The sequence below is a fragment of the Papilio xuthus genome, unplaced genomic scaffold (assembly GCF_000836235.2).
Source record: "Papilio xuthus unplaced genomic scaffold, Pxut_1.1 DF825017.1, whole genome shotgun sequence".
Lineage (NCBI taxonomy): Eukaryota > Metazoa > Arthropoda > Insecta > Lepidoptera > Papilionidae > Papilio > Papilio xuthus.
Window position 1 is genome coordinate 505,873 of NW_013533632.1, and position 11,494 is coordinate 517,366.

General features: G+C 34.1%; 2 protein-coding genes across 2 annotated transcripts; one reads left to right on the plus strand and one right to left on the minus strand.

Moving 5' to 3' along the window:
- Positions 1–2,570: 2,570 nt before the first annotated feature.
- Positions 2,571–3,213, minus strand: LOC106126256 (prefoldin subunit 1). Its single transcript, NM_001312501.1, is given in 1 exon segment — positions 2,571–3,213. A coding segment is annotated over 1 exon segment (396 nt). The 5' UTR covers positions 3,178–3,213; the 3' UTR covers positions 2,571–2,781.
- Positions 3,214–3,496: 283 nt separating this feature from the next.
- wcy (WW domain-containing adapter protein with coiled-coil wacky) lies at positions 3,497–10,673 on the plus strand. Its single transcript, XM_013323788.1, has 10 exons — positions 3,497–3,864; positions 3,979–4,012; positions 4,502–4,766; positions 5,254–5,568; positions 8,730–8,894; positions 9,067–9,200; positions 9,320–9,581; positions 9,786–9,931; positions 10,075–10,202; positions 10,283–10,673. The coding sequence occupies exons 1-10, from the start codon at positions 3,824–3,826 to the stop codon at positions 10,356–10,358; spliced, it is 1,566 nt and encodes a 521-aa protein (XP_013179242.1). The 5' UTR covers positions 3,497–3,823; the 3' UTR covers positions 10,359–10,673.
- Positions 10,674–11,494: the final 821 nt, after the last annotated feature.

Sequence of the window (11,494 nt, forward strand, 5' to 3'; positions counted from 1 at the left end):
CGTTGACGATGCTGTCTCTCGGCACCTCTGTTTGTGACGCATGCACTAGCAAAACCAATATTAATTTACTAAAAGCGATAACAAATCAAACGATACAGAATTATTCTGAAACCTTTTTTAAACTACTGTTTCTAACATAATATCGATTTGAAGTTATAAAATAATTGTTTTTGCTTCTACATGCCTCATATTTCTTATAATAAATGTATTTTTATCTTTAAAATTTTTACTCAGATATTGTATTTAATTATTTTGCATTAACGTACGCATAAGCTTTTAAGGCTAATTTTTAATTTCTTACAGAACATCACATTCTCAAGTCACAGAAACAAATTGTTATTTGATAAAATATTAAATTGTTGTTTTAAAATTTTATCACATGATAAAATAGTATTTTAGATTGTTATGTAAATATTTTGCTTTGTTTACGTACATTTTTTGTTAGGATTTATAGTTTTGTTAGATAAGTTTCAATTATAATTATGCAAAGTATATGAAATTAATAATTTTAATTCTTATTATGCGAAATTATGATATAATTATAAAATCAATGTATAAGGAATAAAAAAAATCTTGATGTGTAAAAATGGAAATAAATGTTTTAAAAATAAGATGCCTATTTTTTTTAAAACAAAAGAAAGGCAAAGAAAGAGCTGGATAACCGAGGTGTTCAACGACGCCCATCAACATTTCTTACGTGCAACTTCAATATCCCTTCACCAATTATCACTGCACCGAGGCTAACCAGAAATGAAGAATACACCTTATTTACATTTATTCTTTCAGATAATAATACAAACTCTTTAGAAAATCTACGTTTCTAGTTGAAGCTCTCATCCCATGCTTAAAAATATATCTTCTACGAGCTGTCGCCCGCTACTTCGTCCGCGCGCTATTGTAAAAAACTTAGTAGTTTTACATCTGTCAAAATTTCATCAAGATCCGTTACGCTATTCCGGAGATTCAATCAAGCATCCCCATTTATAACTAGCTGGCGCCAGCGACTCTGTCCGAGCGGAATTAAAAAGAAGTTAATAAATAGCATATGTGATATTCCAAACTATGTTTTACATATGTACCAAATTTCATAAAGATCCGTTGAGCCCTTCCAGAGATACCTTCAAACAAACAGTAGGATGTATGGAGTAAACATTAGAAATTTTCATTTTGTATTATTAATCACCTCTTCAGATAAATTGTCTCTTTACAATAACATGTTTACTTGTTGAAACTTAAGGACATTGATTTTTACTTATCTTTATGTAAACATGTTCTATAAATGCAAGCTTGGAGGTTATCATGTCTGCATGATCCTTTTCACACAAACAACTTTCTTATAAACAAACAACACATCAATTATTCAATATTATATACTTTTCTATGGTAGTTTTTTAAATTTTATTATCTTTAATTTGTATTGAACAGAAAGGTGACTAAGTCTCAAACGATGTTAACCATAGAACAAAGTGAAAGGTATGATAAGAAAAACTGAACCCACCACCATATCTAATTATTATAAATGCAAAAGTTTAGTTCGATGGATGATCATTAGAAGATATCTCCAGAACGGCTGCATGGATCACGCTGAAATTTGGCATAGATGTAGAACATAGTCTGGAAGAACATATAGGCTACTGATTTTATTATTCCACGCTGAGGTAGTCTTGGGTAACAACTAGTGGGATAAAAAGCCACACAGAGAGAGAGTATTTTTAGCCGACTTCAAAAAGGAGGAGGTTATCAATTCATCTGTTTTTTTTATTAACTTAATTTATTCAGTAAGACATATCAATGTAAGCCCAACATAGTAAGAGCTCTTGACATTTCACTCATCAATGAAGAAGATAAAGGTTACAATAGAATATAGATACTGATGCACTATGATTTTTACCCTCATATATTTTTAGTTAGAAAAAAATGAAGGTACCTCTATATTAAAAAAATATTTTGAAATAGTGCTAAGACTGACAGATAAACACTTTTGGACAGGTGTATGGTTTATCAAGTTTGTAAGAGAAGAAACCAAGATGCCAATCTTTTAATTTTAGAAGAATATATTGAAGCAAGTGGTCATGGATCGGCCACATGCTTCGTCGGGATCCCAGTCATATTCCCAGGGTGGCTCTGGAGTGGATCCTGCTAGGGACAAGATGTGGCCTTCCTAAACAAACATGGCGGAGCTCAGTGGCTGCCGACATGAAGATAATCATGGCTGACATGGCCCAAGACCAAACACACACCCCAAGATAGAGCGAACTGGTGGCACACTGTGGATGCTCTCTTCCCCATTACGAGGACATTGGACTTTAAGTCAAGTCAAGTCATATTGAAACACTTCTATGCACAGTTGTCACAGATTTTTATGTGGCCACATGAGTTTACATTTTTAACTGTTTCGTACTGAATCATTTAATGTAACATATAAAATACATTTGCAACAGTCAGAATTCACAAAAGTAACCATTTGTTACAATTTTACTGTTCAACATTATGCCTATTTATGCTATTGCCTGTAAATTATTTCTCCCTCAAGAAGTCAAAAAAATGAAAGATTAACAATAAGACACAAATAAATAATAAGTTTTTATTAGGATTTATTAATAACCCTTTGAGACAGTAACATCATATGGGCAATCACAATTAGATCATTTAATTATAAGAATTTATAAATAATTAGTAATACAGTATATTTGCAGTCAAAATTAATCATAGTAAATTAGTAATTAAAAATCCTCCATAGAATTTGAAAGTGCATTTGTAGACATACATAATTGGGATGCATTAAGACATTTTATTGACTTCACTCTCGAACTGCACCTTCCGTAGCTGAATCATTTCTCTGATGTTATCTTCACTTTCCCTACGTTTTCTTTCCAAGTACTCCTTTTTGTTCTCTAACTCAACGATACGTTCATTAAGCATACAGACACGGTCGTCGATACTTTCCTTTAATTCACCTAAGTCTGCCTGAAGAAACATTCTGCTCACTGGAATATAAGCTTTGGTATCATTTTCCAAAACCTGTAACTCCTTTCGCGAAGAATCAATATACTTCAATACTTTGTTCAATGCTGTAATTTGAACGTCGATAACGTTGATTTTCTTTCGGGTTTCGACAATTTTTACTTGTAATTCCGAAAAAGCTTTCTTCAACTCTAAATCCACAAGTTTCGCCATATTTTAATTTTGATAATTTTTATTATATTCAATGAGGTATTGGGTGAGGTTATTTTCAACTTTTTTTAAGAGAGTAGAGATTGAGATTGACATTGGCAATTGCAAATGGCAGTCGAACAATTGTCAACTTGACAGCATTGCTTGAAGACAAGAGAAGAAATATTGCTACATTTCGAATAATTAACAAAAATCGTAATTATATTTTCCGACAATTTAAGTTTAGTATCTTGAAAAATTAAAAAATAATCGTAACAACTTTAATTATCTTTGCCATAGAGTAAGGATGACTATTAATTTATCTATGACAAAAGTTTGTAGCGTTGTAAATTCTCCGAAAAAAATTAAATACATACTTGGAAATCAGACAATCAACTTATTTAAAGATTTAGTCAATTAACTAAAATATACTTTAATTTATAAAGGATAATCATACACAAAACTATGCATTAACCCCCGTCATTCTTCTACCAGTATACGTTGTCGTTTTACTTTTTATCTCTTTCGCGTTTCTATCGACTCTCTCTCGAGTGTCTCGAATGTGACATGGCGTCCATCAAGATGTATTGCGGCCTCTTATAAAACTGTAACGGTGGTCTTATTTTACATTTTGTCACTGATGCCGTAAAATATTCGTACATTTGCATTGATGGTAATGCATGCAAGGAAACCTCAGCGAATAAGCGATGGGTACGTTACGTTTTCTTATGCTAAGTATTAGCATATAATATATAGATGGCGGTCGCCGATCGACAAGTGCTATGTGGATCCTACGAGAACACTAAATGTTTTTTCTGATTTCAGGTACTTTGAGAAGCACCAAACCCATCCGTATCAGGTAAGCCTTTCTTTCAAATTATTTTCAAATGACATCATATAGATAATAGTTAAAAAACATGCTTACATTATCCAGATTCGAGTCATTCCCGATGTTATTACACTGGAAGCATCTTTTCCTGCTAGATAGCTTCATTTCTATCAGTACTTTGCTTGAATTAGTGATCAATTTAGGTGTCTTTGTTGTACACTTTCCTTGCAATAATCTAATTAACTCGAAGACCATATTAGCATTTTTATAACTTTCGTAATTTGTCATATATTTGTTGGGAGTATATCGGAAACTTATAAAAACTTAACGTATTCAATTTATTGGACAAGCTCTATTCTATATATGGGCTATTTTCAAAGATTCCTTACTGACAACTTGTACATACATAACCTGTGCAACTTTTACTTTCGCATTTTATAAACAAACATGTTTATGTTTACTGCTGCATTTGTGTTGGTGATGGTTGTATTTATTTAACAATGTTTGTTTCCCATTCAGAAGTACAATTCCAAGATTGAGAGGACAAATAGTGACTACATTCCTGATACACGCTATGCATCACTTAGATCACCAAATGGCAATGTGTTTACACATGGACATGGCCACAGCGGCCACACCGGTCACTCGACCCACTCGGCCCACCACCACTACAGTCATGTGTCCGACCAAAGGCCACATACAGTACCAAGAAATTCCTACATGCAAAAAGATTCCGAAAAGGAGAGAGATCGAGACTACAAATCATCTAGAAATAAGTACACAGGTGGGTTTCATTTCATTATCAAAGTACTCAGAGAGTTCTATCAATAAGCAACAAAAAAGCTGTGCTAATACTTCTGGCTCTTTGCTACTTTGGTATATAAGCAGCTAGTGCATTATATCATGCCATATTTAAAAAGCTACTGTGATATAAAACATGTCTGGTATAAAGAAAGTAAGCATTTTCCTTGCCTCTCAAAACTAAACTCAAAATAAAAGCAAAACCATTACTAAAACATACTATATTGTTTCATCTAAGTTTTACTAATTATTGAGTAAATGTTATAATTATATGAGTAGTTATATAACAGCAAATGCGAATGTGTTTGATACATAGTGAAAGCGAATGCACATATACAAATATTGACATTTGTTTATGTACACAATCTAGTCATTTTCATTACTAATTAATTAATATGTTTTCAAATTGTACACAACAGTCTCCATCGTATATGTTCAGGTTAATAATATCTATTATTAACGATTTTCAGACAGTGTTCGATCACCGAAAGAGAAACGTAGCAAAGAATGTGATAGAGAGAAGAACAACCATGAACGATGTGAATCTGAGAAAAAAAGTAGGACTAGTAGCATGAACTGTAGTGTTAGTAGGAGTAGTAAATATGATAAAAGAAGTGCACCAGTTTCAAGCGTGCCTGCAGGAAGTGAATGGTCAGAACATATTAGTTCATCAGGGAAGAAGTACTATTATAACTCTATCAGTGAAGTGTCACAGTGGGAGAAGCCACGGGAATGGGACTCCCGCAGGACAACATCCAAAGATTCCACATACTCTACCAGAAGCAGTGAGTATTGCATGCTAACTCTTTTTAATATAATATGCTATGTACTAAAATTCATAATTATCAATATTTAATAAGTAGAAAATTACATTTATATATAACTTGAATACATTTAATAGTAAAATTATGTTTACTTATTATTATAAACCACATATTTTAAGGAAATGATTTGTTAAGTATTGCATGGGGAAGAATGACCAATGTGGTATTGTAAAGAGCCATGTGTTATTTTTTCTAAACCTATTTTATATGACAGAAGAGACAATTAAATGATTAGGAAGTTAAAAGGTAGTTTTCAGATATTTATATTATATATTGTTTTATATTTAAATCTATATGCAATAGGGGTTTTTAAACTAATATATCTATCAACCTTTTACTGTTAATGATTTGACAAATTTTAATAATTAACATAATAATTACTAAATGTCATAACATTAAGTGTACTTCATTCCAAAATAACTATTTAAGTAATTATATTATTCAATGGCAATTGTCATCTATATCAAGTTTTATAAATAAATTGATCTCCCAGAATTATTTACAAAATAGTTTATCATTAATTGTAATTGCCAAGTTATTAGTCTGTATTAATCAACTCAATCTAGGACTAATCCAATCACATCATAAGTCTGTTTTATTTTCTGATAGTGAATCTATCATGTCCAAACATTTAAATTTGTTCATGTTCCATTATAATACACCACAATAAGTTTCTTCAGTGTGCTCAGGTAATGAGCAATTTGTATTATAAATAATTATGTTTGTAGCATATAATTACTATGTTTACACATTGTCAGGACCTATATATGTAGTATCCTACTACATGTAATACCGTTATTGTAATCTATAATGACCAAAATAGATATAGGCAAAGACAGGACTCTTTAGGATGGTCCTGGCACTCCTCTCTCGCTTCTTCTAAGCATGTCAGTTTTGTTTGCTCTGAATACTGCCCTTTTTAAATATTGAGAAATATTGCAAACATAATGGACCATCCTATGAAACACAACTAGAGCCAAATAATAAACATTTTGCCTACATATATTGGAACTATGCTGTGCTCATCACCTTGAAATATCCAAATATCTCCAAAAATACTTATCACAGAGATTAATCTTTAAAGATTATATTTGACATGCTTTGTTATGAAGCTTGGCTTTAGATTCTATTATTGAAAATTTGGGGCCTTCTATTATTTAAAATGCAGACACAGTGATGACCTCCAAAATATGTTCATGCTTTGTTGTTGCTAAATATAATGCCATAGAAAAATTATATCTCTGAATCATAAGCTAGGATGGGAAGATCCTTCCCTTGATACCAATTTTTAAGTTTTTCTGGCTATTCCCTAACTAACATCTCTATTTTTAAATCCGTTATTTTGATTTACCACTTTCATCTCAGAACCTCCCCTAAGTTTTTTGCAACATGCACAAATAACATTTATATTTGTATCCTATATTACATTACATACCAACATATAACATTTTCTAATATACATCAAGTAGATAAGTGACAGTGTGTTTGAACTAAAAATAATGTGATTGTAGTACAAGAAACCACTTTCTAGTTCTCTAAGGGAAATCTGTGTGAGGAGCCTAATATAAAAGCATTACTTTACTGATTTGTCAATACCAGTATATGTATTGTATGTTTGAAGTAAACTACAATGTAAATGTTCATTATTAATATAAAAAGTATAATGTTAATATGAAGTTGATATTCATGTACAAAAAATATTTTAGTCTAAAATCAAAGATATTGTCAGTACTGACCAATCAAAAGTTTATACTTTTATTTATGCCAAACAGACTACATTTAGGCAAGGCGTAGTGTCTGCTAGAAATATACTCTGGCATCTACACCCCCTGTTGATAGTCACAAATCATCTGCATATATAGATTGATGGCCAATGTTAATTTCATTGGACTATTTTGGTCAAGAGGCTGCTTGTTTGTCTACTTTCATTTGCTATAACAAAGCTTTCCCCATTTAAGATCTCTCACACTAGTTGTAACCATTTTCATCAGATGAGTTGAAATTTTTGGTGTGATTTGTTCATTTCTCTTACATTCTTACCAGACAGTGAATAAAGTTAAGAAACTATTGCGTCCTACATAATACCTTATTTATGGTTCTATATTTCATCCAACTAAATTTTCGCTAAAACAAGTTAGTGTTACATTGTAAGATGATAGGTTGTTGTTATTGTGTGTCAGTGTAGAGCATATTATCAGAGACCTAGGTCTTATCTAGTAACATTAAGCATTTGCAATTGACCCTATATTGAGTGTTTTAATTTATTAGCAAACAACTTTCACCTCACCATCAATCTTATACTATTTGTATTTCTTGATGTACTAAATCTCACCGAATAAGTGTAAATTTCTTCCAAATTAAATTGTACTTAAGTCATGATGATATTGTAGCAGGCAAAGTATGTCACTACTTATGAGAAAATGTTACATTGTTGGTTTGTTAACAAAATCACTTTCTGTACAAAATTACAAATTGTTACTAGATATCTTTCATAAGTTATATTTGTATATTCCCTGCCTGTAATATAGCTTGCAATCACATTTTATAAAACTGTGCAAATAGTTAGAAATTTAAGGCATTTGAAAGTATTTTAACTCTGCGCTATATCCATTTCAATTCATTCTCTTTGAAAAAAAAACATAATAAACAACATGAATCAATAGAAGTGTCTATTTTATGCTTAAATTCGTAGTCCATAGGGATTTTGTAATCAGTGACATGCCCTTGGGTCGCCATCCCTTAGGTAAAACACAATTTACTCTAGTTAATAAAGTAGTAATCTATTTCTATTAATATCAGGTCAAAAGTGTTCCACTATATATTTTTAAGGAATGTTAGTGCAATTTCATCCTCTTTAATGAAACTTTGTAATTTGATTGTTTATATTTCTTATATAAACTATAAAATCACTAAACTTAATATACTAATTTGTAACATAGATAGCTTAACAACTATGAGCTACTGCTAGTTACTGCTGTAACAACCTGTACATTGACATTTGTATTTGTCCAAATAATTTCTATTGAGACGGTTTTTGGTTGTCACGTCATGTTCGTCTTCACGCGAGAGATGTATGTTGTATAATGTATATGATTGTTTTTATACAAGTTTTGTGTATGCAGATCGTGACAGAGAGAAAAGGTCGCGGTCGCGGTCCGGAAGGCGAGAGTCGGAGCAGTCGCGCAGCAAGCGTTCCAACAACGCCTCAGACCGATACTGGAGTGGACGCGATGACGATTCGCATCCGCACGAACGACCGCGAACCAAACACTCGCACGATGCCAAGGGTAAGCACCATACTAGGCATAGAGAGAGAGAGAGAGAGAGAGAGAAAGAAGACAATCAAGATATGAACAATATCTTTGATACTGAGATAGTTTTGTTATATGTGCAGTTTTGTAACTGAAATGTGTACTGGTTGCAAGTGTATGAAAGTGTTTGTGTTGACTGTGTAAGCAGATGGGCAGACACAGGACATGGACATCTCGCCGGACCGCAGCACGCCGCTGTCGGAGAGCTCGTACCCGCGCGAAGTCCCGCGCTCAGACAACGCCGTGCCCCCAGTCGTCGTACTCGACAACTCTAACCAGCAAGTAAGTACTACAAACAACACGCTGACACTATCATAACATACTTTATATTATATGTATCTGCAAATTTTTATTATATTTTAATGATTATAAGAGTATTATAATGTTCCTTGTATTATTAGACGGGATCGCTGCTTGCGGCGGCGTTGCCGCGTATCGTGGCCACGCCGGTGTCGATGGGCAGCGGGGTGGCGGGTGTGACGTGTTCGGGGGGCGCAGTGGGCATGGCGGGGGGCTCGGCGGCGATGGCGGGTGTAACCGGGTGCTCGGACGCGGGCGGGTGCACGCCGCATCGTGACGCTGGACCCCCCACGCCCACGCACTCGGAGAACACAGACCCCCACGCGCCGCCCCTACACCTCGACACAGCGCTGCCCAGGAAAAGTTAGTGCCCGATACATATTTAAGTTTCGTCTAGCCTTGACACTGACGCCTGAAATATCGTTTCGGTTAAAAAAAAAACTTGTTTAGGTAACATATTTATATTATTAAACAAGCAATATATTGTATAATAAATAAATAAGAATAAGCTAGCAATATGTATATTTTTATATTGTATTAAGATAAAATGTGGTTGTGGTGTAACAGTGGAGTGCCTGGGCAGCTACTCGTCGGTGGTGGGGGGTCCGCTGCAGCACGCCGCGCCCATGCTGACCCCCTCCCTCATGAACTACGTGCGCGCGGACCTCACCGCGCACGTCGCCGCCTGGCCCGCCGACATACTAGAGAAACAGGTATCTACCTCAGCACCGCCTTTCTCCTCTCCTACACACTTAGCTTACCTCATAACACTAAACTCGCATATATTTTTTTCCTCCGAAGTAATCTGTTGTTTAAAATCGTATAAAATAATTGTGACAATGATGTGTGTTTGCAGGCGAACAAGTTTACGGAGGAGGCGTACCAGCTGGGCTGCCTGCAGTGCACGCGGGTCTCCGCTGAGCTGAAGTGCGCGCGCTCGCTCGTACGACACACAGAGATACAGGCCACGCTGCAGGAACAAAAGTAGGAATATACATTATAACTCTACTTTACCAGAGTAATTTATAAATATAGTTATATAAATGTTGAAATTGATTGTGCAGGGTGATGTATTTGCGGCAGCAGATAACGAGGCTGGAGGAGCTCAAGTCGCAGAACTCGTTCATGTCGGACGACTAGGAGTCCGCGTGGGGCCGGGCCGCCTCGGATATGCCGCGCGACCCACGCGTCTACCACACGTGACGACCGTGTCATCGCAAAGTCGCGCCCGCCCCACGCTAACACTTCTTTCATAATGAAAATCATCGGTCAGTCTTAAGGGTACAGTGTCTTGTAACGTGTTTATTTGTAAAGATGGAAATTATAAAAACCAATTTGCTAGGTGTCCGCCGCTCGTAGTGTGCATTGTGCGGCCGTTGTTGCCTGGCCGCGTCCATTGCCCGCCACGCATACAACGGTCTTACAACTTTTGACCATTATTCTGACATATATAAATACATTAAAGCATCGTCAAGACAACAGGTTCATTGTTGTTCATTGCGGAGTGCACATCACATTTGAAATATATTAAATGCAGCACTTGTTATATTATTCCTTATTAAATGACACGCAGCAAAAATATTTGACAGAAAGGTTTTGTGAACAATGTGTCTCAATGACAATTAATTGTAATTATATTTCAATTTCAAAGCCTTTCAAATGTATTTGTTTTTTTAACAATTGATATAGTTCGTTTTGGTGAATCCAATATGTGAACTTTTTGTTATTCAATGTTTCATTTGTGTTGTCCATAATATGCCATTTTTTTATTACAATATTGCCTGAAAATATGTTAATATGTTAATTTAAATTTATCATCATAATGTTTTCAATGATTAATGCTAAACTAATTTTACATTTGTTAAATAATAATGTGTAATGTACCATCATATTAATCTTTTTGTCATATATATGACAAAAATTGGAGGAAATTTCAAGAGCAATGTATAATTTGAATAAATCAATGTAATAATAAAATGATTAAAAATGTTTTCTGTTTTGAGAATGAATTGTAAAATATTTCAGTGTAGTTCACGTGTAGTGTATTTTCGTATTATTCCTAAGCGAATACTTAAATTAATTGGATAAATAATAGCAATAATAATTGAGCAATTGAATTCACAGAGAATTATATTTTGAGAATAACTTATATTGGCTTGTGAATATTCTCTCTTGTTCCTAAAATGTTCAAATGTATACATTGAAATACTTTATAATTATTCATAAACATTCTTATTGTAATATTAATCCAATGTGACTTGTATTTATCCTTTTTT

What these genes read in the sequence shown, in the direction of transcription:
- wcy (XM_013323788.1), top strand. Translation starts at nt 3,824, where the DNA reads ATGGTAATGCATGCAAGGAAACCTCAGCGAATAAGCGATGG. An exon ending in ACCAAACCCATCCGTATCAG is followed by an intron (nt 4,013 to 4,501) that starts GTAAGCCTTTCT and finishes TTTCCCATTCAG; the next exon opens with AAGTACAATTCCAAGATTGA. An exon ending in CACAGCGCTGCCCAGGAAAA is followed by an intron (nt 9,582 to 9,785) that starts GTTAGTGCCCGA and finishes GTGGTGTAACAG; the next exon opens with TGGAGTGCCTGGGCAGCTAC.